This window comes from Rhododendron vialii, chromosome 4a (genome assembly GCF_030253575.1).
Source record: "Rhododendron vialii isolate Sample 1 chromosome 4a, ASM3025357v1".
NCBI classification, from domain to species: Eukaryota; Viridiplantae; Streptophyta; class Magnoliopsida; order Ericales; family Ericaceae; genus Rhododendron; species Rhododendron vialii.
This window is the reverse complement of record NC_080560.1, coordinates 33,231,079-33,255,185: the sequence shown is the minus strand read 5'-3', so window position 1 is coordinate 33,255,185 and position 24,107 is coordinate 33,231,079. Positions and strand designations below refer to the sequence as shown.

The 24,107-nt window shown below is 38.0% G+C and overlaps 2 protein-coding genes and 1 non-coding gene across 11 annotated transcripts; all 3 read right to left on the bottom strand.

The window, feature by feature from the left end:
• Positions 1-520: 520 nt before the first annotated feature.
• On the bottom strand, positions 521-7,177 carry LOC131324487 (pentatricopeptide repeat-containing protein At1g12775, mitochondrial-like). 7 transcript variants are annotated; one of them, XR_009199366.1, is made up of 2 exons: positions 2,085-7,177; positions 521-968 (listed from the first exon to the last, which is right to left on the bottom strand). XR_009199366.1 is itself a non-coding variant. In XM_058356465.1 (2 exons), exon 1 carries the CDS (start codon positions 6,227-6,229, stop codon positions 5,438-5,440), a length of 792 nt encoding a protein of 263 aa, XP_058212448.1. In that variant the 5' UTR covers positions 6,230-7,171; the 3' UTR covers positions 521-968; positions 3,416-5,437. The 7 variants fall into 7 exon arrangements, 2 of the variants coding, with proteins under 2 accessions (XP_058212448.1, XP_058212447.1); XR_009199365.1 differs by having other exon boundaries at positions 2,475-7,177; XR_009199367.1 differs by having other exon boundaries at positions 521-2,630; positions 3,416-7,177.
• Positions 7,178-16,216: 9,039 nt separating this feature from the next.
• LOC131324485 (uracil phosphoribosyltransferase) lies at positions 16,217-23,912 on the bottom strand. 3 transcript variants are annotated; one of them, XM_058356463.1, is made up of 12 exons: positions 23,721-23,911; positions 23,524-23,619; positions 21,812-21,890; positions 20,744-20,802; positions 19,935-20,012; positions 19,694-19,775; positions 19,314-19,362; positions 17,795-17,856; positions 17,294-17,361; positions 16,767-16,822; positions 16,630-16,677; positions 16,217-16,535 (listed from the first exon to the last, which is right to left on the bottom strand). In XM_058356463.1, the coding sequence occupies exons 1-12, from the start codon at positions 23,847-23,849 to the stop codon at positions 16,484-16,486; spliced, it is 858 nt and encodes a 285-aa protein (XP_058212446.1). In that variant the 5' UTR covers positions 23,850-23,911; the 3' UTR covers positions 16,217-16,483. The 3 variants fall into 3 exon arrangements, 2 of the variants coding, with proteins under 2 accessions (XP_058212446.1, XP_058212445.1); XM_058356462.1 differs by having other exon boundaries at positions 23,715-23,910; XR_009199363.1 differs by having other exon boundaries at positions 16,358-16,535; positions 16,756-16,822; positions 23,715-23,912.
• LOC131324948 (small nucleolar RNA snoR100) lies at positions 18,329-18,436 on the bottom strand. The gene has a single exon (XR_009199529.1). It is a non-coding gene; the product is annotated as a small nucleolar RNA snoR100 (small nucleolar RNA).
• Positions 23,913-24,107: the final 195 nt, after the last annotated feature.

Below are 24,107 nucleotides of genomic sequence, written 5' to 3'. Positions count from 1 at the left end.
ATATAATCAAGCACTCTACACGGAAAAGGGGTGCTCGGATCAAGCACTCTACACACCTCAGAAGCCGTTGATTCCCGTGGGGGTCCCCTCGTTTTTTTTAAAGAATTTTTGGACGGCTCGGATCGGCCGTCCGGTGGTCAGATACGGCCCGGTGTAGCCGCTGGTACGATTTCCCTCCGCCGGCGCCCATTATCATAGCAATAGTCTTATTTTTTGTATAAGGCAACTTCAAACTCAAAAATTATGCGTTTACGCAAATAATTTTCCTACCACTATGGATCTTGTTTGATAGATCTCATTGAGATATTTAATACGGTGCAAAAAAAAAATTGAACTTTTTTTTTTCATTTGCATTATTTTTGAGTTTGAAAATGTGAAAAGAAACTTTTTATTTGAATTTTGTGGAATAACCCTTCTTATTTTTTAATGAGAAGTGGCAAAATAAGTACTTATTTTTTAAGAAGGTTTCCGAAACGGCTTCAAAGACAATTTGACAAACACTACAATCTCTGAAGATGAGGTGGTTGTGATTTCTCAAGAAGTCAAACCCCCTTCATTGAAAAATACGAGTAAACGACTCCCATTTGGAAAATGTGAATTACAATACTCCGAGAAAAGGCTTCAAAGAGTCTTTTCTTTTTCTTTTTTTTTTTGATCGGTCAAAACTGTCCAAAGGGCTACAAAGATGACAAGGACACATCAGAAAGTACTAAACTGACTAAAGAGGAGGGGGGATTAGATACCCAGTACCGAGGAAGCCTCCTTTTTGCTGCTAGAGAAGCCACCTTGTTAGCAGATCTCCTTACACATTCCAACTTGATGTTCCCCTGTCAACTGAGTTCCTGAATATCCATCACCACTGGGAAGACTTCGCAAGGAGGAACCAGCTCAGACACACTAAGAGAAATCGCCATTTTGCAGTCTGATCATTGTCAAGTTTCTAGGTCGCCCGGACAAGGAAACTTGTGCTGCAAGAGTCATTAGTATGTTGGTCAACATAAGGCACAAAACAAACCTTCTATTGTTTTCTCATTCCTGAATTTCATACTTTGGGCTAAATGCCTCTCAGCTCTCTACTCTTAGCCACTCAAGGGATAGTGTTTTGCATATAAATTCCATTGTGTTGATTCAAACAATAGAAATCAGCTCATACACTATCCAGCACCATATTATCTAAAACAGGGAAGACATTCGCATGAATATACCAGTAAACAACAATTAACGTTACTAAAAAAACTAAAGCGAGAAAATACATTTTACATACTTACAAGCCCTCTCTGATGCTATTTGGCTTTGATTAGTGGGCATGGTCTCGCAGCAAAACAGGTATTGGGGGGGCTACTGTTCAGTGGTATTCTGAGAGCAACCACTTTGTGCATATTGCCAAAGGTTAGGTCTGTCTCCAATCCTCCCCTGCCCATACCTCCAATGATTGGGGACAACATGGATTCTGTTGTTGTTGTTGTACATACTTACAGATTGAAACATTTACATACAAGACTGTGCTTAATGTTTTAAATATCAATCGGACCCTCAAATGCATGAACACATTCAAACATGCTTTTGATTTATACTACTATTGTATGCAAAAAGCAATGTGCAACCTAGTGAAGAAGGATATTTTCCAGCAATAAAACCCACCTATATAAGGGTTTCACTTACCCCGTTCCTCTTATTTTTTGGCCTTTATCCTGAATATTTCCAAAAATATTTGGGTAAAAGTAACAAAATTTAACTTTTCTGATCCGAGTTTTATCTAGAAAACAACCTCTATGCCATTAGTGCAACATTTCTCTAGTGTACCTTTGGGGTAGTGGTAATGGCTTTGGCGAAAAACTAATAAACGCAATTTTTTTTTTTGAATAAGACAAAACGCCAAAAAAGCCCAAAAAGCTAAGGAGAAACAACACACATTACAGGCTTCCATAGAAAAGTAGTGTTACGGCTTCAAACTTAATAGTTAATGCTAGGAGATCAGTCAAAACTTCCATACATATATATTCCGCTACGCACACATACATAAGAGACCAATAAGGAAAACACATAAGAGTTCAACATTATAACGGCAATATTTGTAGGTGTACCTCCACGGCTTAACCATTTTCACTCAAGTACATTCGGTAATTGTCTATTCTTTTCCACAAATTTCTTCCACAGCTTTGAGAGAACGGTCTAGTCCTCTTGTTAAGGTCAAATCCACAATCAAGGAAACAGTAGATGCATTTGGCAAAATAACCCCCTTCTAATCATATCAAGGACTAAAAAAGCCAAAAGGTCGATGAAATCTCCCAGAAGGATATTATCTAAGAGACATCATTCCTCAGGCAACAACTTCCACAAAAGACTTTGAATCATAGCAATGAGGTCCTATCACCAGGACATGACGCTTTGGGAGGCAGTACAGTGAAAAGATCCCTTGAATTATCAAGTGTTTTATTCTTGCAATATGCATCAAAAAGGATATTGTACTTAACAGTACTTTTTTCGTCATGTGAAACAAGAACATTGCTTCATCGATATACCCGCCTTGGCAAAGGCCGTCCACCAAGAGACCACAAGTTTTAGTTCGGGATTAGGCTGGCAGCTTGCATCTCATTAAGAATCTTTTGGGCAACAGCATATCTATCTATCTAAACCAGAAACAACAGTTTGCAAAGGTTAGATATTGTTGTCTCCTCCTAATAACTTGGGAACTTTCAGCCATAAAAAGTAGGCAAACAGTTCTGTTTTTTATTAGATGTATAGATAGATAGGTAGATATGCTTGCTCAAGTTTTGAAGGACAAGAAACACTTTACACCCTTAGAATATTATCTTCAAACGCGATTGTGAATTTCTAGTCTCTACCTTCAAAAGTTAAACTTCTGAATTATAAAGTTCAAATATTTTCTATAAAAAATTGTAAGTTCCAGAACAGCCACGTCAACAAAAAAGAAAAAGAAAGAGAGAGGACGATTAGATTGGCGCAATATGTTCTTGAATGGAATTACAAGTTCGGGTAGATAATCGGTGTGCACCGAAACGCATGCTCTTTAATCAGCATAAGTTCAAAAGTAAATAGATAAATCATTTCGTACACCAGTTTATAAATCAATAATAGATGGTATAGTTCATGTAAATGCAAAGATAAACAAGGATATAACTATATAAGTTTTAGAGCAAGGATTCTACTATGATATAACAGAGTCAGAGAGGCGCAATGAAGGTTCCATTTGCGAAATGTCATGTATCATTATCATTTATCAATATGGGCACTATTTTGATACATAAAAATTGAAGACCACGATTTCTATTTAAATGCCCAACAGGATGGGTAAAGACTCAAGACGTTAGTCCACTATATGGAATAAAGCATAGAAATAAATAATTATCGAAGCCTAAGACAGTGTACTTGATGCCAAAAGTGAGAATCAAACCTGACCAGTATGATGGGCCTAGTGGTGGCTCATACTAGTACCGTCTATGACGCATCAAATGATAGATCATCAGTTCAAGTCTTCAAGAAATAGACAGTTGCAACTTTTTGTCTGCATAGAATCACCCTCACTCGTACACATCAGAACTTCAATGAATAAAACACATACACAAATAGAAATAGCCAAAGGACGAAATCAAGGGGAAGAAAATGTTTTTTCCTTGCTTTTCTCAAAAGTTGTGAAAGAGATGCATACTCCATGTATAAATATTTGTAGAACATCTATATGGAGTAGTTCTTTTCACCATTTTCTCAGAATCGGAAACAAAAATAAGTAGCATCACCATTTCCTTTTAAAGAGGAACAAAAAAAAATGTTTAATTTGAGGGTGGCTTGGAGTATGCCACTTTGAAAACTTCATGTGCGTCCTTCAATTTGGAAATAGGCAAAAACAGAACTGAAACATAACCACGACCTCACAGCAATAAACAAGAAAACACAAAGAAAATGACGCAACTCGAAATCTAGATTCAATAGGAAATAACCCAATCAATAACTGAAACTATAATTGGGACATAGGTGAAGAGAGCGCAGATGAGAATGCAAGAAAATCAAATTCGAAACTGCCTAAATTTTTCTGTCAAAGCTTGAGTCTGAGTGCCGATGATGAGTTGTTACGTACAGGAAGTCGTGTTATCAAGAGCAATCACCGCCGCTGGACATCGCCAGAAATCTACACAATACTGTAGGGATTCTCAATCCTTACAGAAGGAAGGTGTGAAATGTTGGGATTGGGGGGTCAAACTCCAATTATAGAGAGAAATTAATGTGGGTGGGATGGAATGAGCCATGGAGTAAAGCAATCCAGAGAAAAACAACTGGAAAGAAAGAGGTTCATTTGGAGAGAGAGAGAGGAAGAGACCAAAGAGGTGGGTTTGTGATAGGAATGGGATCGACATGGGGGTTTTACAACGGCCTATCGGAAGGCAAAACTTGAGTTGTGTAAATCCTGGTCGTTGTTGAAATGAATCTCAATCAAAACACTTGATGGACATGTGAAAATCTATATGCTCCATCAATTTAGGACAAATTAAATCTAAACCAATGAATTTTCTACATATTTTCAAAAACAGTCCTATTTTATCATATGTACATATATGTACAAGTAGTCTGCTACGCAGAAATACGCATCATCATGGGATAATAGAGATAGGCGCTATGTATCTCGGCCTGTAGGGGATGCTTGCTCGGATGCTTCATTTGCTTCGGGATAAACGAAGTAGACTATCTGACCAAACCAAACTGGGAAAGCGGAAACCGTGCCATCTTTAACCCCAGCTCTATCTCTTGTTTTGGTTTTGTGCCCTTTAGGCATCTATTAAGGGATGACCAGTATCTTTCTTTCTGGTTTGACACCTCTCGACCCTAGCCTTCGTAGCATTCATTCCCATCCGTGTCACAACTGATTCGGTAAGCTACATGTCTGGTGCACAGAGAACAGCCATCGGTTTTCTCACATTTAAATAAGAGATCAGTAAGGAAAACATTTAATAGTTAACCACAATACTGGCTATGTTTTCTGCTAAATATAGATGTAAGTGTACCTTCACCGCTTAACCTTCTTAACTCAAAGTCTTGCTGATTGTCTACTCCTTGGTGCAAACTTCTTTATCACTTATTAAGCGCGGTCTAGTCCTTTAGTTGATTAATTCCGCAGTCAAGGAAACAGTAGATGCATTTGGCAAAACCCCACTTTCCAATCATTTCCTCAGGGAGTAAAAAGGCCTCAAAGGACTTCATATGTTTAAGAAATCCCTGAATGCCAACGTGTAAGAGACATCATTCCGCAGGCACCTTCATCAAGGAGGCCTTCCTCAAAAGACATTGAATCATATCAAGGAGGTCCTATCATCAGGACATGACCCTTTGGAAGGCAGTATAGTGAAAACATCCCTTGCATTATCAAGTGTTTTATTCTTGAAATACGCATCAACAAGCACATTGTACTTAACAATATCGAGCCCTAAACCCCTTTTTCCATCATGTGAAATAAGAACATTGCTTCATCAATATGCCCACTTTGACAAAGGCCGTCCAACAGGAGACCACAAGTTTTAGTATCAGGAGTTAGGCAAGCAGCTTTCATCTCATTAAGAATTTCTTGAGTAGCAGTATATCTACCTATCTGAACCATACCGTTCAATATAGTTGTGAAAGTAACAACGTTACGTTTCAAACCTAGTAGAGGCATTTCTCGGAAGAGTTGCACGGCCTCGTCTAATTTCATGTTCTTGCAATTTCCGTTGATCAAAATGGTATAACAATGAGTGTTAGGATGAATGCCCTTATCCACCATGGCATTTAGCAATCTCATTGCTTCGTCCATCCGGCCTTGCAGACTATATCCCTCCATGAGTCTAGTGTATGTGAATACATTAGGATACACACCTCTTCCTTCCATGCTGTCAAGTAACTCCTCTGCTTCCTTTGTCATCCCTTGCTTGCTAAGTGCATTGACCAACACAGTTAATGTATGAACATTTGGTGAAATACGACCATCTGCCATTTCCATTAGCATTCTTGTAGCCTCCTTCCACTTGCCATGTTTGCATAGGCCATCAATCAAGGATGTATAGGTGACAACATTTGCATGAATAACTTTGCTTTTCATTTCTACTAACAAGTTGACAGCGGCATCCACCATCCCATCCTTGCCAAGACGGTCAATGATCATGCTATATGCCATGGTGTTAGGTTTTAAACCTCCTTCTTCCGCAATCCTCAGAAAACCAATAGCCGCTCCCGTGTTTCCCATTTTGCAAAGCCTATTTATTAACGATCCATATCGTCACATCGGGTTTGATTTCACCCTTTTTGACTATTTTCTCAAATAACTCCACGGCCTCCACAGTTTTATCTTGTGCAATAAGTCCATTTAACAGAGTGGAGAATATAACTTCATTAGGCGTGTAACCGTGTTTGAAGATGCTGCCTAGAAGCGAGAACCCAAAGCCAACTCGATTCACGCGACAGTAGCAGTTAATTGCCATGTTGAAGATATACAAATTTAGCTCAATGTCATGTAACTGCAACTTGTTTAAATGAGAAAGAGCCTCAGCAACTTTATCTTGCGCAATAAGTCCATTTAACAGGGTGCCGAAGATAACTCCATCTGGCGTGTAACCGCTTTTAAAGATGCTGCCTAAAAGTGAGAACCCAAACCCAACTCGATTCACGTGACAGTAACAGTTAATTGCAATGCTGAAGGTATACAAATCGAGCTCAATGCCTTGTAACTGCAACTTGATGAAACGAGAAAGAGCCGTGCTGTACTTACCCTTTTTCATAGTAATCGTCAACGCCTTACTGATTTTGACAATGGTTGGAACACCTTGCTCCACCCTTAGATCCCTCGACCTGGGTTTTTCTTTCCGAAGCATTTCTCTTTCAAAATTGGGTTGGCGTTTTGCTTGGCTGATGATGGTCGCAGAAGGAGTAGAACTTCTTGGGTTTATAGTGCGGGAATGAGAATGAAGGGGAAAAGATGAATGGTAGGGTGGAGAGAGAAGATTACCTTTCCGGTAATTAGCAGATTCCATGGGACTGATTAGAGAACAAGCACTAATCTGAGCCATCTCTTCTCTCTCTCTCTCTCTCTGCGCAAGTGAATTCACAGATTCAGGATTTGGAGGAGTTGGATGTCCTATAATATCAAGTATCGATACAAGTTTCGGATAGCTCTTTGGGATAATATCGTTACAGAGAAAAGGGCAAAATGTAATTGCACTGTCGGGAACAGATAATTTCTCCTTTTAATTGCATTAATTACGGCATCCGCGTCGGGCCTCTTTAAATTTTGGACTAAATTACACTTTAAAAATTAACTGTATTATTTTAACTATTCATTTTTAAAATGTCTACTGCATCAAACTCTTTTACTCTCACTCTCTACTCAATTAAATATTCATAATTTTATATTTCTTTCATTTATTCTCACATTTCTCTACTCAATTAATAGTTAAAAGGGTGAAAACAAAAGAGTCACTGTAGTAAAGTTATTTATTTTGCAAAGGAAAGAGGAAGGAAGAGAGGCGTGCGGGGCATTTTTTGTCCATTTTCTCATTTTTCTCTTTACTTTAGTTTAGAGAGTTGTTTAAAGAGTCACGTGCAGATGCTCTTACGCGGGTAGTTTAGGCTGAGTTCTCCTAAACTTTTTTACTTTTTTTTCAGTTTTGTTTTTTTAAATTTTTTGTTAGATTCGTATAATATTTTTTGGATTAATAACTCATGTCAATGAGAGAGAAATCTAAAAAGTTTAAAATTACTGTATTACCAAAAGCCCAAAAAAAAAATGTACACCTAAAAACGAAAAAGGTTCAAACAATTGGGTTTTTTAACTGAAGTATCGTTAACTTTTATTAACATCGGTTCATATTTTTATACTCTTATAATTCCTCTCATCAAGAAAAATGATTATTCCAAAAAATTGCCAAAAAACACTCAACAAAAAGTAGCGAAAAGTAAAAAACAACCGAAAATATTTTAGGCAAAAAAATTTAAAAAACTCTGCCTTAGTAGGTGTACAAATCAGTATGTGGGGCCACCTAGAATTCAAATAAATAATTCATTAACTTTTGAAATAATTTTATTCAAGTGATCTCAAAAAAATCAGCTCGATCAACAACTATAAGTGTTTGATTCAAAGTTTCCATTTTTCATTCAAAATATAAGATCGTGAATTCTGAATGAAAAATTAGAACATTATATCAAATACTTATAGTTATCCGATTAAGTTGATTTTTTCAAGCCCCTATCGAAAAGTTATTTTTAAATTAATGAATGACTTGTATCATATGTGTAAGACCCAAAATTTAATTCCACATATCGATCCGTGCACCCTTGGTCGGTACCCGTAATTGAACTGGTTTAATTCAGTTGTCCCTACTGAGTTCTTCGTCTCTCTGACGTGTCTTCTACCCAATTTCTCTTTATTTTGAGTAAATTAAATTATAATCCCCAAAACAAGCCTCTTTTGAAATTTATTTATACTTTTATGGGCAGGTGGGATAAAAAAACAACAAATTCGGAGGACCTATGCTGTAATAAAGACAACAAAAAACTGAAAAAGTAAGTACTTACCTTAGTTTTAGGGCGCTGCTATTCGCAACTCTTTATTTTCTCCCATAAACCGTTAAAAATTTTCAATTATACTCGACAGTTAGTTACCGAAATTAAAATATATTTTCAGCATCCAATTACCGAAATATAATATTTTTTTCAATAGCTATTTACTGAAAATGTATGTTCAGCAGTTGTTTACCGAAAGTTGAACACATTTTTGACATGTAGTTACCGAAATATAATCTTGTTTTCAACAGCTATTTACCGAAATGTTATGTATGATTTTCGACAACCATTTACCGAAATATAGTAGGCTATGGAAGAAAATAAAGTGCTGCAAATAGTCGTGCCCTAGTTTTAGTGAAAAAAACAACTAAACAAGAGCATCTTTATAAAATGACAAAACAGGATTTTTCAATGAGCTGCAGTTGAACCTGTAATCTACTTTTCGAGGACATATACTCACTTTATTTTTAGTTGTCAGTTTTGAATTTTTTTTATTTATAAATTTGCGTATTTTTTCTTCTTTAGTCATTTTTTTAATATTTTAACAAATCCTTTTACTTTTTGAATTGAGGTACGCTGTATATATTCAAAAAGTAAAAAAATAAGTAAAAATTCGATAAAAAAATCACTAAAGAGGCAAAAATACGGATGACGAAACAATTAAAAAATTTAAAGAGAATATTTCTCGAAGAAAAACCAAACAAAGTGACTCGTGTAATCCAGTTTTGTGATCCAACCTGGTTCGGTGAGCTAACTGTACAAAAAAATTCAATGTCAATCCTGTCCTCCCGGATGTAAAGGAAAGAAAAGTAAGGGGCAGGTTATTTGCAACTGCGAATTTGTTAAATGTAGCCATTTCATAAGAAGGAATCCAAATATTTCCTTTTATGAATTGGCTACATGTAGCAAAATTCGCAGTTGCATTTAACTGCACCCAAAGTAAGATATAGGAACTGATACGTTATTCCTAGTAATAGGTGCATATTACCCAGCAAATTCAATTCATTCAGTTCTCTCCCTACAAATCTTAAAGCTTGAATTCATGTTCCATTTTTTAGTCTCTTAAATTTACATTCCATTTTAAGTCTAATAAGTCTGTTCACATAGACATTTTAGAAACAAATCTTGCACAGATCAGTGAGTGGGGCCCACTATGGATTTTACACAAATAATCTGAATCGTTCATTAAATGTAAAACATTTTTCAAGAGCCTTCTCAAAAATCAACGCAATCCGATACCTATAAGTGCTCGATCCGACCGTCTAACTTTTCATTATTCTAAAATATTAATGAAAAGTTAGATGATTGGATCAAGTATCCATAAGTATCAGATTCAGCTGATTTTGCACGGGAGTCTTTGAAAAAATATTTTACATTTAATAAACGGCTCGGATCCTTTGTGTGGCCCCACACACTGATCTGTGCATGATCTATTTCTAAAATGTCTATGTAGGTAGCACTGTTCTTACAAAACACTATCTTGAGCCTTGGTATTCACATGTAAGATTTGCATGGAATTATGCAAGGAAAAATATATTTGGGCTCATTTCGGGTCTCACAAAAATCTAGAAAAAATACTCATAAGTTTTTGAATATTATTTTATGGGGTCTTAGAAGAATTCAGCTCCAACGGACATTGGTAAGTATTACTTTTGAATTCATAAGGGAGAACTGAGCAATTTCGCCCTACGAATCCAAAAGTAATACTTACCGATGTCCGTTGGAGTTGATTTTCGCAAATAATGTTTGCAAGGAATCACGCAAGAAAAAATGCGTTTGGACCCATTCTCGATCCCATAAAAATTTAGAAAAATATACATAAATTTTTTAATATTATTTTATGGGATCGTATAAAAAATCAACTCTAACGGACATCGATAAGTATTACTTTTGGATTCGTAGGGCGAAACTGCTCAGTTCTCTCTTATGAATCTAAAAGTAATATTTACCGATGTCCCTTAGAACTGATGTTTTATAAAGTCCCATAAAATAATATTTAAAAAATTTATGAGTATTTTTTAAAATTTTTGTGAAATCCGGAACGAGGTAAAACATATTTTTCCTTGCGTGATAATCTTTACCTGCGAATACCAAGGCTCACGCTATATTCTACCTTCCATTCACATTGTGCACGTCCAACTGCGAGTTCCAAACGGGTAACATATCTGTGCGATCGATCTCTTACCTCTACCGTTGGTAAATTCCACTTGAATTTCAATTGTATCCTGAAACATTTGTGATTTCAATTCCGAAGCTAGGGTTTCGAGTTTGATACCTAGGGCTTATGTGCGTGCATATACATCAATTTGATCTATTTCAGGTACATATATTTGTATATATAAGGGCGATTCGATATGGGGTTCATAATGGAGTTCGCTGAGAACTTGATACTGAGGATGATGGAGGACCCGAAGGAGAGAGACCGAAAGTTCAGGGAGCATCTGTACACGCTAAAGGATCGGTGCAACAAAACCAAGGAGATGTGGAGCCTTCCTCTGCGTCCCTACGGTTTCTGGACGTTCGATCGCCACAACGCGCAGCTGTTCTGGGACCCTCAGATTAGCCAGGCCCCGGGCCGGCGCGATCCCTACGATGAACTGCTTCAAGATGATGCCTATGGCACCTCCACTTCCACCTCCAAATAAATTGTAAGTTTTACATTTTTATATTTTGACATACATTTCTTTATAAGTAGAGACAGACCCTATTATTTATACTGTAGAGTTGTGCTAGGCATGTGTGTCTCTGTGTGTGCACGGGTGTGCAAATTGCTTGGAATTGGGGAATGGTTTTTTTTGGATAGCTCTGTGGTTCAGATTCTTGGAATTTGTTGAATTTTGAAATTGGTGCTGTTATATCTTGGTTATGTGCTTTCAATTTATTGTCGGAGGTCAAGATTACGATGGCTTGTGTTTAGGGTGAACATGCTAGAGATAAAGGTTTATGCATTGGTGTAGATGATTAATGTGTGCATCTCTGTTGGAGTTAATGATAACGTGGCTTACCGAAAATGATACTCCTTCCGTCCCAATTTGTTTGCTCACTACGGGAAATCCTCCAATTTAATGAGTCTAAGTCAAAGCCTTTGGAAGTGTACAAATTTCCAAACTTACCCTTCAAAGGTGAAAATGAGTATTTATTCAATTCAAAAGTGAAAAGGGAGTAGAAAGGGTAAAATTGGTAGTTTGCCAAGTCTTTGTTGCTAATTTCAGAAAGTGAGCAAACATTTTGGGGCCGCCCAAAATGGAATACTGAGCAAACAATTTGGGACGGAGGGATTACAAGAATAGAAACGCAATTAGTAGCATAATAGTTTGCCATCACTTGTACTAGAAGCATTGCCCAAAACCTTCTCCACAGGAATATTATCCAAACCAATCTCAACAGAAGTACCCACAGGCCTTGGAGATCCAGTGAAAAACTCCCCACGTTTCCCCTCAATAGTATCATTACCCATTACAACCTCATTACCATCAAGAAAACCCAAAACTTCTGGACAAGTGATGGTTTCCACAGAATACACAGCAGTACCAGTAACAGGCAGATCCACAGAACCCACTTCCTGAGCAGTAGGAGGATTCAAAGGCAGACCATTACCCTTAACAACCCAAACCGTATTATTGGCCTCCTCCAGACCACTACTGGAAGTCTGGAACATATTGACAGGTCTTGTGGCCAAACACTTTGCATCTTGCACACTTAAGAGATCTCCAGGGATACCAAACTTTAATCGTATAACAAGCCCCATTAGCAAGGACCACATCAAAGCTCTCAGGCAATTCAGCATTAACATCTATTTCCACACCAATCTTGGCGTAATTCAACCTCTGATACGTTTCAGTCATTGTATCTGCATATAGAGGAATCCCTACGGCTCTAGCCACATAACTCAATCCCTCAGCTGTCCAAAGTTCCAAAGGAACATTATAGAATTGGGCCCAAAGGGGAATTTCTTGTAACTGGTCTTTCTGTAAACACATTTTGGGGCTGCCATTGTTTGAGCATTATCAACCTGCCCCCAAAATGCGATGGGCCAGCCTTGAGGACCTCCCTATAAGCCCCAGTTTTGTCAAATTGGAAAAAATAGAAACCCTCTTCATTAGACAGAACATCAATAAGCCCATATTTACCCCAAATCTTATCAGTGATGGAATTAACAGCCTTAAAGGATAATTTCTTATCAACAAAGTACCCTACAACACAGTCCTTCCATCTAGCTTCACCTAGAGAAGCGACCTCCTCAGGAGGGCTCACAATTTTCCTATTATTAGCCACAACAGGAGAAAAGTACTGGAGGTGAATGCGTAAAGAAGCAGGACTTCCTCCAGCTACCTTATACGCCCAAGACACAGTTTGAATTCCAGAAACCATACCGTTATGTACAGCAGGGGAAGAAACCCTAGTTGCATTCACTAGTCGCTCATTGTCCTCCAAATTCCTCCCAAGTTTCCTCACTTCGGCATTCTACTCTTTAATTTGTCGCGCAGCAGGACCATCAGAATTCAGAAGGATCCACCATCAGATGATCAGAACTCGGCAGAGAAGCCCTTTCAAGCAAACCAATAGTATCCACCTTAGGAGATGAAACCGTAGCCAACGGAGAACCCAAGAACACACCGCCCTTAGGACAAGAATGGTGCAAAGAACCCTCCAAAATAGGAGAATGGGAGTCTTAAGTTCCAGCCATAGTGGCTGGACGGAAGATAAAGACAAAGTGAGCAAGAAAATGAGAGAAATCAAGCGAGGAATCAAGAGAAAAGAATTACTTTAGGGTTTCTTTTGATGGTTTAGTTTGTGTGTGTTTTTTTATTAGGGTTCTTTTCTCCAACTGTTGTCAATCGGTGTTGTTCCGCTCCTTTGTGATGATTTGGCAATTTGATCTCTTAAGTTGTTCAACACTTCATTGTTTACATTTTCCAATTTAAACGTTTGAAGAAATGAAAAATAAATAATATATATCTATACGTGGCGTGTCCCCTGCTGTGTCCGTATCCCCAGTTTTTTAGAATTGTCGTGTCCCGTGTCCGTATTCATGTCCGTGCTCCATAGCTTGTAGATGTAGCATCTTTGTGAGTTTATCATCATGCAGCCTTTTTGTTGGATGTGTCATCTTGGGGTGTGGATTATGAATTTTTAAAAAGTGGGTGGAATGGCCCTGCTTTGACACCTTGTGAAAATCTTATATCCACTCCAAAAGCTTGAGTTATTAGGTGGAAAGGTCCCAATATTATATTAAGTAATCACCATTCCATACCGAAGCAATGTGGGATCGAATTTCTTTAACAGATCCATACTCAATTGTGATGAAGTTTGGTTTCAGTCGTTTTCTTTTCTCATCAGTATTGCAAAACTTAACTCAATACAAGACCAATGTTATATTTTTCTCCTAATGCAGTCTCTGATAGACCATTGAGAAGATGGTATGTTTCCAAGGGATGATATCATATTAATTCCTTGAACCGTATTCTTCATCTGAATGTAGCATGATAACAAACTTCGATATGTTATCTCTGAAAATAGAATGTACCAGTCATCGGTATCCTTGGAAGTAGAAGAAACTAAGTTGCCAGGCAATATCTTTAGCTCCAAGATAGATTGCATATTTGCATGTGGCTTTGACTCAGATACTTCTAAACATTCCTTAATTATGAAAATTGAGTTTATTCTTTAGAAAGATTCTGCCCGTGCGGAAAGAGAAATATAGTTTTTAAGAAAACTTGTTTCATTCTTGCAGGAATCTCTGTAGCCGTTCATTGTGAGCCTGCCCTTGAGGACGGAAGGGTGCAACAATTAATTTCATCTTGATCTGTTGGTAATGTGAGTTATGTGACAAGAAGTTTGTAATGCCTGCATATACTTGAGTATTGCTTTTGGGTTTGAATAAAGACCCATGCATCTGCTCATATTTGGGGAACACTCGTTAATGTTGCTTTTCAGATGCTCTTTCTTCTTATCAACAATAATGTGTAATATGTGGACATGGATGGTTTGTGTGGGTTCTTACCGTGGGTTATTTGTGCTTAATGATTGAGGAATACAAAACCTGCTGGAATGGTAGGTTTTTTGGGGGCAAATACGGAAATGGTAGTTTAACCCTATGTATGACTGAATTTTGAGCATCCTGCATCACTTGTCAAAATACTAATCAGAGAACATGCTGCATCATACATTGCTCTGTAGCAAATTGTACCTCATAACATCGGCATGCCACCTAACATAAAGCGGAGGAGTCACGGTTTGAGTCGTACCATTTAGTATGAGTGAATTTTGAGCATCCTGCATCACTTGTCAAAATACTGAACAGGGAACACGCTGTATCATACATTGGCACGCCACCTAACATAAAGCGGAGGGGTCGCGGTTTTTGAGTTGTACCATTTAGTTTAATTTGTTTTGGGCATCTATTTAAATTCACTTTCAATCCAGAACTGAAGGTTGGGACATGGAGCGATAGCAGTGTTACACACACACACACACTGTAGCATAAAGCATGGGTAAATGCTGAGTACTTACTACCTCTACTTGTTCTTGAGCTATAGCTATAAGCAACAACGATGTATTCCCAGTAGTCAGCATGACTTTTAGATTCCAACCTACCTTTGGGTTCTTTTCTCAACTTGGCAGTTCCCAGTAGTCAGCATGACTTTTAGATTCCAACCTTCCTTTGGGTTCTTTTCTCAACTTGCAGAAAAAGTTTGTTTTCTCAATTGGCTTCGTAGTTGGTTGATCCCTGCTCATCAAAATTGAAATTTTAGCCCTGCTGAGAAATATGCAGATGTAACCGCAAATTTTAGCCCTACTGAGTTTTTCGTCTCTTCCACCCAATTTCTCTTTATTTTGAGTAAATTAATTTATAATCCCTAAACCAAGCCTCTTTTAAAATTTTATAGGCAGGTTGGGTAAAATAAACAATAAATTCGGAGGACATATACTGTTATTTTTATTTTTATTTTTTGACATGGTGACCTATACTGTTATAAAGACAACAAAAAAAGTAATACTTAAACTTTGAATTTAGTGAAAACAAGGCCTTAGCGTCTTTATAAAATGACAAAACAGGATTATTCGATGAGCTGAACCTGCAACCTGTAATCTAGTTTTGGAGGACATACGGAGTATATTGTAATCCTGTTTTGTTATTCAACCTGGTTCGGTGAGCTGTAGCTGCACCTGTATAAAAAATTCAATGCCAATCCTGGATGTTGCGTACGTAGGGGAAGAGGAGAAAGGAAAGTAAAATATAGGAACTGCAAATGAAGAGAATGTAATTTTGTGGGGTTGGATTACCAAACTGAATTTGAAAGAGCTTTAATTAAGCTAATCACGAGTTTCTACTTCTTTAGTTTTTTTCATAATGTATTTTAAACCTATTAACCCCAATTCGAGCCAAGCTTGACAAGAAATAAGAAGCTTCAAAAGGTGTTAGGGTTGATGTGTATGTACAATTAGCATACACCCACAGTGATGTGAGCTTATGTACATCTAGTATTGGTCCCCCGGAATGCGTCTCTCTCCAGCTTCCCGAAGGATTGGAGCATCCTGTTCGAGCTATTTGCGACTTGTGAGCTCTTTCTCCACAAATGCTGTTGCCCCACGAAACAGTTCTAGGGCCAGCTTATAAAAAAAGCAAAGAAATAAGAAGAAAAAAGGTATGACAAGTAAAAGCAGTATGAAGTAATAGCCGTCAATGTACAATCGATCTAATTAATCATCTCAAGAATTTATGACAGAAGACAATAGATTTGTTTTTCAGCACAATTCTACCAGTTGTACATGAACTAAATCAAGCCAAAGCAAATCTGCCGACTCAAAATCCTTAGTCTGAATGAAAAGTACAAGATCCTCTTCATGAACGGCACGATCAAAATTTCAAAATTGCTGGAGTACAGTAATGAAAAAAGTGACAAAAAATGGACATGGCTAAGGTTACAATATGGTGGCTTTATGTACCAAAGCTACGGTCTCCAGCATCCCCGAGGCCAGGGATTATAAACCTGAGAATAGCCAAAACAATGTAAGATTTAGACACTAACCTTACAAATATGGTGATTCATTGTTTTCAAAATTATAACAGAGGGAGGTATTTACCCTTTTTCGTTAACAGTTGGATCAATGATTCCAGCATATACCTGAAGCCTGGAAAATCAAAGGCGTGGTGAAAACAAAGACGATTAAAATTCACTAGAATATTTACTATACCAAACTTTAAATTACAATTGTGTTACCCAGGGAACTTCTCACTGAGCTTTTGAAGGGCTGGAGGAGCAGCAACAGCAGATACCTGCTTACATGTGGCAGGTTAGATTGTTGTTGTCAGTGCATTGTAACAGTGAAAGGAAATAAATTAACATTTTCGAGATTGAAGATTATTGAAAATGCAGTGAATAATCCATCACAATCCCCTAAATTCCAGACTCCTCTGTAAGGTTAACCTAGAAGACGACTCTGAGCCCCTGAAAACCTGTCAAATATCTTACTATAAGATAAGCAAAACAGCATGATTTTTCAAACCAGGGTTTTGAGCTCTCTGTAGGAAACAAGGAGCACCAATACCCAAGTAAACTCTTTTCATGGGCTAGATGAGGAAGGGTAGAGACCTGCTTTTCAAGTCTTTCTATGCAGTGCGTGCACTAAAGGAACTCATACTGGAAGTTGCATTTAGTCTTGAGTCTTGACAATATTCAGGCAAATTTACTTAAAGATGACACAGGTAGAAGAATTGACAGAGATAGTTGGTAAATCATTTACTGACCACTTTAATTTGCTTGTTGTCAACCCCACGCTCCTTTATCAGGTCAAGAGCCGCAACAATTGTACCACCTCAAATGTATTCAAAGATCAATAACATAAAATATTAAATGTTGACACAACGTCAATGCTACTTTCATTTTTCCAAAAAAGATAAAGAAAGATTCCCATGCACAAAAATTAAGCATTTAATGCTACAGAAAAGTTCTTTCAGGTCAGTACATATACATAATGAAAACAACATTGTGGAAGATAAAATTATCAAAGAAGCAGAAAATGGAAACCACATTCAGCTCCTGTTTGCATTTGAGTGTTGAAAAATTCTGGAATTTGTCAAAAAGCAAATATCAAATGGTCATAAACCACAACCCATAAGACATTTTGTAGCAAACGATTGCATGCAGTGGGAGTTGGTGAAAAATGGAAACACAAGTCTGGCCAAGAAACTTGGAATGAAAAAAATGCAATGAGCATGAGATAATGAGCTCAAGCCTAGCAAGAATACCTGTTGCTAGCATGGGATCTACCACAAATACTCGAGATCCTTCAGGAAATGTGTCAGGTAACCTACAGAACAGGACACCATATCAGAAACAGGGTTACTAAACATCAAGCTCACATCATGTGAAATAGAGTACAAATGTGGGCCAGTTCTTTAGTCTAGTTGAATGAGACACCATCTGAGACCGCCCTTTCAAACTGGCGTGGATAGGTACTGCTTGCTGGCCCATATATTTTAAGGGGCAGGGCCGGCAGGCTATGAGTTAACTAACCTCCAAGAAAAAATAAATTAATACCGAAACATGTTGATGCTTTCCTATAACAAATGGTTTACTTGTAACCAAAAAATTGTCATAAACAAAGACATTTAAGCATAACTACACATTAGGATTGGGGGGATCCATACAACAACAAAACCCATGCAGTCCCCAATCATTGGGGGTATGGGCAAGGGAGGAATGGAGATAGACCTAACCTTTGGCAATATGCACAAAGTGGTTGCTCTCAGAATACCACTGAAATAGTGGCCCCCTAAACCTGTTTTACTGCAGAACCATGCTCCCAAATGAAAGCCAAATGGCATCAGAGAAGGCAGGCCTAGAGACCCAATTCAATTTATGTGCACATTATCATGCTTCCTTCATTGATAGTCCAGAGCATCGGTATGCACTCAAAACACATATAAGATATAACCGAACACCAAGGTTAAATTAATCATGCTTGGTGTGGTTTGATATCTGGTAACATAACCGATACACCAAGGCTCTTTTTTTTGCTACCCCAATAATATTTGATTATTTCCTAATTTTTGTTGTTTCGTACTTTGGTTGCTGATTGTAAATAATTTCGCACCAAATTGATGTAAATTAACTAATGGCACAGATTACCTAAGACATTTTACATACTCAATATCACTCGCGCCCACTCTCGATCTCTCTAATTTTATAGGGACTCTTAACTGCCAATTTGGTAGACAGTGGGCTGCTCTTTGAAAGCATATCTCAGTAAGGAAATAAGAGTATTCCAGGGTATGTTCGTTCCTACACCATTTGATGAGAGAGAGAGAGAGAGAGAGAGAGAGAGAGAGAGAGAGAGAGAGAGAGAGAGAGAGACCTAAAAGCGACGCGCACACTGGGAGAAAAATACTGTGGGGGAGAAAAAGGAGACGTCAGCTTGACTACTGTCATTGGTTTTTTCCCCTTTTCTGGTAAACTTTTTTCTTTTCTTTTGCAACATTTAGCCAGAGGCCCAGAACATTGGAAATCAATAGAAGGTAGATTTTTTAACGAGAAAAGATACATCATTACATTCATACAAACAGAGCCTAACAGCCTAACCGGCACCAAATAACCAAAAATTTGGGCAAAGGAAGAAAAAGTTACTAGACAACAGAATTAAAGCACAAGGGTCTCTTGTGCATATGAATCGAACCATAATGAAGCAAAGGGAAAAAGGAAAAATACAATGTGTTCAGAACCACAAGGAACTACTTAAGGAAAAACCACAACTACAGGAATTCTTACTTGTTCAAATATACAGTTGGCTGAAGTGTCTCCTCATCTCTGCTAATCCCTTAATTGCAAAACATTAGCACAAATTATAACCACGGTAAATTACCTGAAACTTAATGAACCTTCAGATGCAGTAGCAATACATACAACACATTAAGTTGGACAAGCTAAATTTGTTTGATATGACAAAATCATAAAAGCAAATCATTGACTAAAAGAAACAAGAATATTAACCAGATTTTATAACCATCAGAAGCCCATAAAAGAGTACAGACTACTCAAATCAACTTTCCAAATGTTGATGCACACCAAGAACTTAACGGATACAGATAATAGTCAGCTTATCCAAATAACATCATACATTCTATTGTAGCGAAAAAATCATTCCTTACCCAGATGGTACGTTTTTAATGCTGGTAAAACTGAAGATGCATGTTCTGCTAGAGCAAGACCAGCTCTCAATATAGGAATAACCTGCAAAACTAAAGGAATAGTGAGTAAAATATTGCAACAAGTCTATTGCAGGGAGCTTCATTGATTGAATACACAACACCAAGAAAAGAAATAATTCACACTACCAATTACACAGAAAGGAGCTAAAATGGTGAAGATTAGAAGATTTAAAATACTAACCGACACTGGTTCCCTTGGATCAATAAAATCTACAGAGGCGACACCCATTGGTGACTGAATCTCCCCCGTTATAGTAGGCTGCAACAAAAAAACAAACAAAAAGTCGAAAACACTCAAAATATATATATAAACATTAGGGCAAAGAAAAGTTTCTCATAATGACATAACCTAACACAAAAGCGATTGGAGTGTGAACACATTGAAGTTTTCAGGTAGACATGTGCAATCGCAGAAATAAACACCAAAAGCTTACGAGATATCCACAACAAATACAGAAACATGTGCGTAGGCCAAATCCACCCAGCTTAAACCCATCCTGCCCGAAAGGAAAAAGCGAAAGAAACCAAAACGGCTTTTAATGCACAAGCTCTTTCTAACGACCCAAGAAGCCTTTTAATAACAAAATCCCGATGTGTCAGATTCCCAAAATCGCTCACAGCCACAATCACTTATAAAGGAAATCCTCCAAGGGTTGAGAAATAAAGACAATGTATGCATGTGTATATATATAGAAAGATTCGAGTCGCTTGGACCCATAAAGCTATAGTCCAAATCCTTCCGGTCATGAATATTAAACATTTATGGATTTTTCTAGCAGCTCTATTCCCAACATTCTCCGAGGGATCTTGTTATAAATAAGCTGTGATTGACTTCATAGAAAAAGATGTTAACAGATTACGACTTGTCCATATAAGTTGATGATTCTAATATTATCTGACTTCTTATTAGCTTCACCAAACGAACTATTTCTAACAGCATACATCCCATTATTATTGCTCGAAAATAAGACATCATAATATAAAGCTCACCATACAATCCCTTGATGCTTCATAGATAAGCAGCCTCCCTAACTCTGCCATGGCATTTTCTGCAATGATTATAACAGCAGATAAATGAACATGCGGTATTTAAAATTCCCAAAGAGTAAAGGGAAACATTACAAATTTTTCAGACTGATGAAAACCTTAAAGAGCAACACCTGGACATGAAATATGTTGGAAACTGGAAGCCAAAACAGACGCAAAACAGTTAATATCAAGAAGGTCTACCAAAATGCAAACAAGTAAAATAATATAACTACGGGCTTCTAAAAGTTACGGAAAAATGCAGTCACACATAGGTGAAAACGTCTTCCGAGACAGCTCAAAAACTAATTTAACCTGACTAGCAGATTTGATTGGTAGAGTTCCTAAGTGGCATCAGGTAAATCCTATTGATTGGACAGGAGAAGCAACAAATGTTAGTTGAATTCTGAACTCAAAAACAAGCTAAACAACCACATGACATCTCAGGAAACATATCACACCTAACTTTAGAGTTATCAATGCAACTCCATAACTATCACGCCTGTCTACCTCCAGTGGCTAGTGGCTGGCATCTTGAACGCAAGTGTCAAAGTAACCAAATGTAAACTTCACACCGATTCTTTAAGCCTCACCAAGGAGCAAAAAGGGGAACTAAGTGGGTGTCCTAATCTAGCATCATCGTTTAGACAACCATCTACTACGAATTTGGAAGAGGCAATCCCACAGTAGGACCATTCACCAAATTTACGCGACAATAAAAATCCACTCAGTTCATCCTTTCTAATTTTTCAACTAAAAAGGCAAGAATAGGAACAATTTTACAGTTGAATGAAGAAGCAGCCCTTCAACGACTGAATATGGAGAAAATAAGAACTAGCAAGGAAATGCAACGAAATTCTCAGCCAGGTCAAGTATTGCGAAAGGTCAATTGCCCCTTAGTAACATTCTTGATTTGTGGCATGCATATAATTCAGGTCTCATTCTTTTCTATTCCGATAACAAGTGGGAAAAAAAAAAACAGCAATGAAAAGGACACTATACAGAACTGCACTAGCATGAACTGCCACTCACTAAAGATGGGGCAAGGAGTCTGCTCATTTCTAAGAACTGAAACCCAGTGCTTAATCAGCGGATGTGGAGGAACAAACACCTGAAATTCAACACAATTATGTCAATCCCAATCAAACTAATGCTCTATGCATCAATCGCTAAAAGCACTTCCACTATCAGTATGGATTTGGGATGCATGAACAAGTCTGTTTTTCGGGGCTTCGGAGCAAAAACAAAGCTAAAAGAGCTGGCTTTCACCTGATTTTAACCGTATTTTTTTTATAGAAAAAAGTGAGGCTAAAAAAGCATTTTTTCGCGCCTTTCTGGTAGAATAGAGAAAGGATACGGCAAAAATACTGCTGCCACAAATAGCCCAAAAAACAACTTGCCTTCTTTAGCCATACCAAACACAGCCAGAATATACCAAAAAAAAACAATTCTTCAGCATTGTCTCAGCAACTAAACGGAAAGGTGACAACCAAGGTGAAGTGACTAAGAGACACCCACTTCCTTTGATTTTTGAAAGGATATATTGTATTTTGCACCAAATACTTCCTCTTTTGACCCCATAATAGAGCTTGTAAATTGCCATAAACTGTTTTCTAGTTTTGACCCCACATATAAAAAATTCTGGCTCTGGCCCCTGCCCCTGGTGACAATGGCTTTCTCTGTCCTTTGGAGCAAAAACAAAGCACATATATAGGTCATTGGCAGAGGTGGAGCCTTTAAGGAGGGCGGGATGGCATGAGCCACCCGCGGTCCTAACATCCCACCAAAAAATCACAGTTTTGCTTTACAACTTCCCGCCAAATTTTTAGTGGCTGTTGTTTGACTATTGCTAATGGATGATTAACCTATGAAAACGTGTATTCTTTTGGTATAAAATACTCTCTCCATCCAAAAAAAAAAAAAAGTGTTAGGTTTGCAAAATGAATACTTGACAAAATGCATTTCGGTTCAAAATCTCCAAACTTTTTTTTCACAAAGTACTAGATATAAACGAGTTATTCAATATTTGAATCATTTTTGAATTCATTCGGCTAAAAACATATTCTTTTTAAGCTCTCGGTTTGCAGATTGGGCATTTTCTTTGAGATGGAAATATTGATTTTTGGGTGCCACCCTGCTGCTGTGAATTTTTTTTTTTTTTTGGGGATGGGGGGGGGGGGGGGGGGGGGTGGGGGGGGGGGGGGCGCGCCTCGATGGTCGGTGTTCGGGTCAGCATACGCGCACCTCAACTAATCTCCTCTTCTTTGAGATGGAGATATTGATTTTTGGGTGCCACGTGATCGCGTTTTATTTTTGGGTTTGATGGTCCGGGTCAGCATACACGCACCTCAACTAATCTCTTCTTCGGTCCGGTCATAAACAGACCACCCACGCCAAGACGGAATTCAGAAGAAACTAACTTTCTTGTAGCCAGACCCCAAGAACCCTGGTCAAATGGGTGGGGAGTAAACCCACCAACCAACAGGACTAACCCTTGGGGCTGGTGATTGGGTTATGTAACTAATGTTTGTTTGATTTTTGGTTTTGCATTTCTGAGAAAGAATTCATGCTAGAAAAGCTGGAATTTAAAACTCTTTTCTGTTTGAAGCTTAAATTAGAGAAGGAAAACGGTTGAACTTGTCGGTTCTGAAAAGATGGCTTTTTTACCCATCCCAACACAGCCGAAACAAACCAAAAGAAAAAATTAGGCATTTCCTCAGCAAAGGTGAGAAAGAAGCACTGACCAGCATTCTGTTTTCTGTGAGTGATTTCTCCGGCATAGTCGTATGGGACTTGACCACCACAGAGCTACGGCGCCGCTGATTACTAGAACACGAAATCTATTCAACGAAAAATGAAATCAAATGAGTCTAGAGAGATAAAGTAGGGTTTGAGGGAGGGGAGTGATGAAGGTAAAAGTGTGTGAAATTGGTACCAGTACCTTGTTGAGACCAGGATGGAAAGAGGAGGGAATGAGATTGTGTTTTCGAAAATTTTGTCGGTAGTTTAGAGGCGGGAGAACCGGCGCATTGGACGGGCAACGGAGGGGCGCATTGATGCGGCACGCCATTTGAGAGAGAGAGAGAGAGAGAGAGCTACTCTGGAGTGTACTAGAGACGTTACAGAGAGGTTAGCCACACCCAATCTTCCCCTCAAATGTTACTTCGGTGTTACTCTTAGAGCATCTAGCATCTTAGCGGTGGTGTTAAAAGCGAGATTGTCTTGTTTTTTATTGCGCTGTAAATAGGTTGTTTACAGCACTAATTAATTTCAAAGGTTTATTCGTATAATTAATGTCTAAGATTCGTTTTCAATTATGATTGGTTAC

Coding starts and splice junctions, on each gene's coding strand:
- LOC131324485 (XM_058356462.1), bottom strand. CDS start 23,849: ATGGCGTGCCGCATCAATGCGCCCCTCCGTTGCCCGTCCAATGCGCCG. Junction 23,620..23,714: donor CTGGTCTCAACAAGGTACTG/GTACCAATTTCA, acceptor TTCGTTGAATAG/ATTTCGTGTTCTAGTAATCA. Junction 16,678..16,766: donor CTCAGTGAGAAGTTCCCTGG/GTAACACAATTG, acceptor TTGATTTTCCAG/GCTTCAGGTATATGCTGGAA.
- LOC131324487 (XM_058356465.1), bottom strand. CDS start 6,229: ATGGGAAACACGGGAGCGGCTATTGGTTTTCTGAGGATTGCGGAAGAA.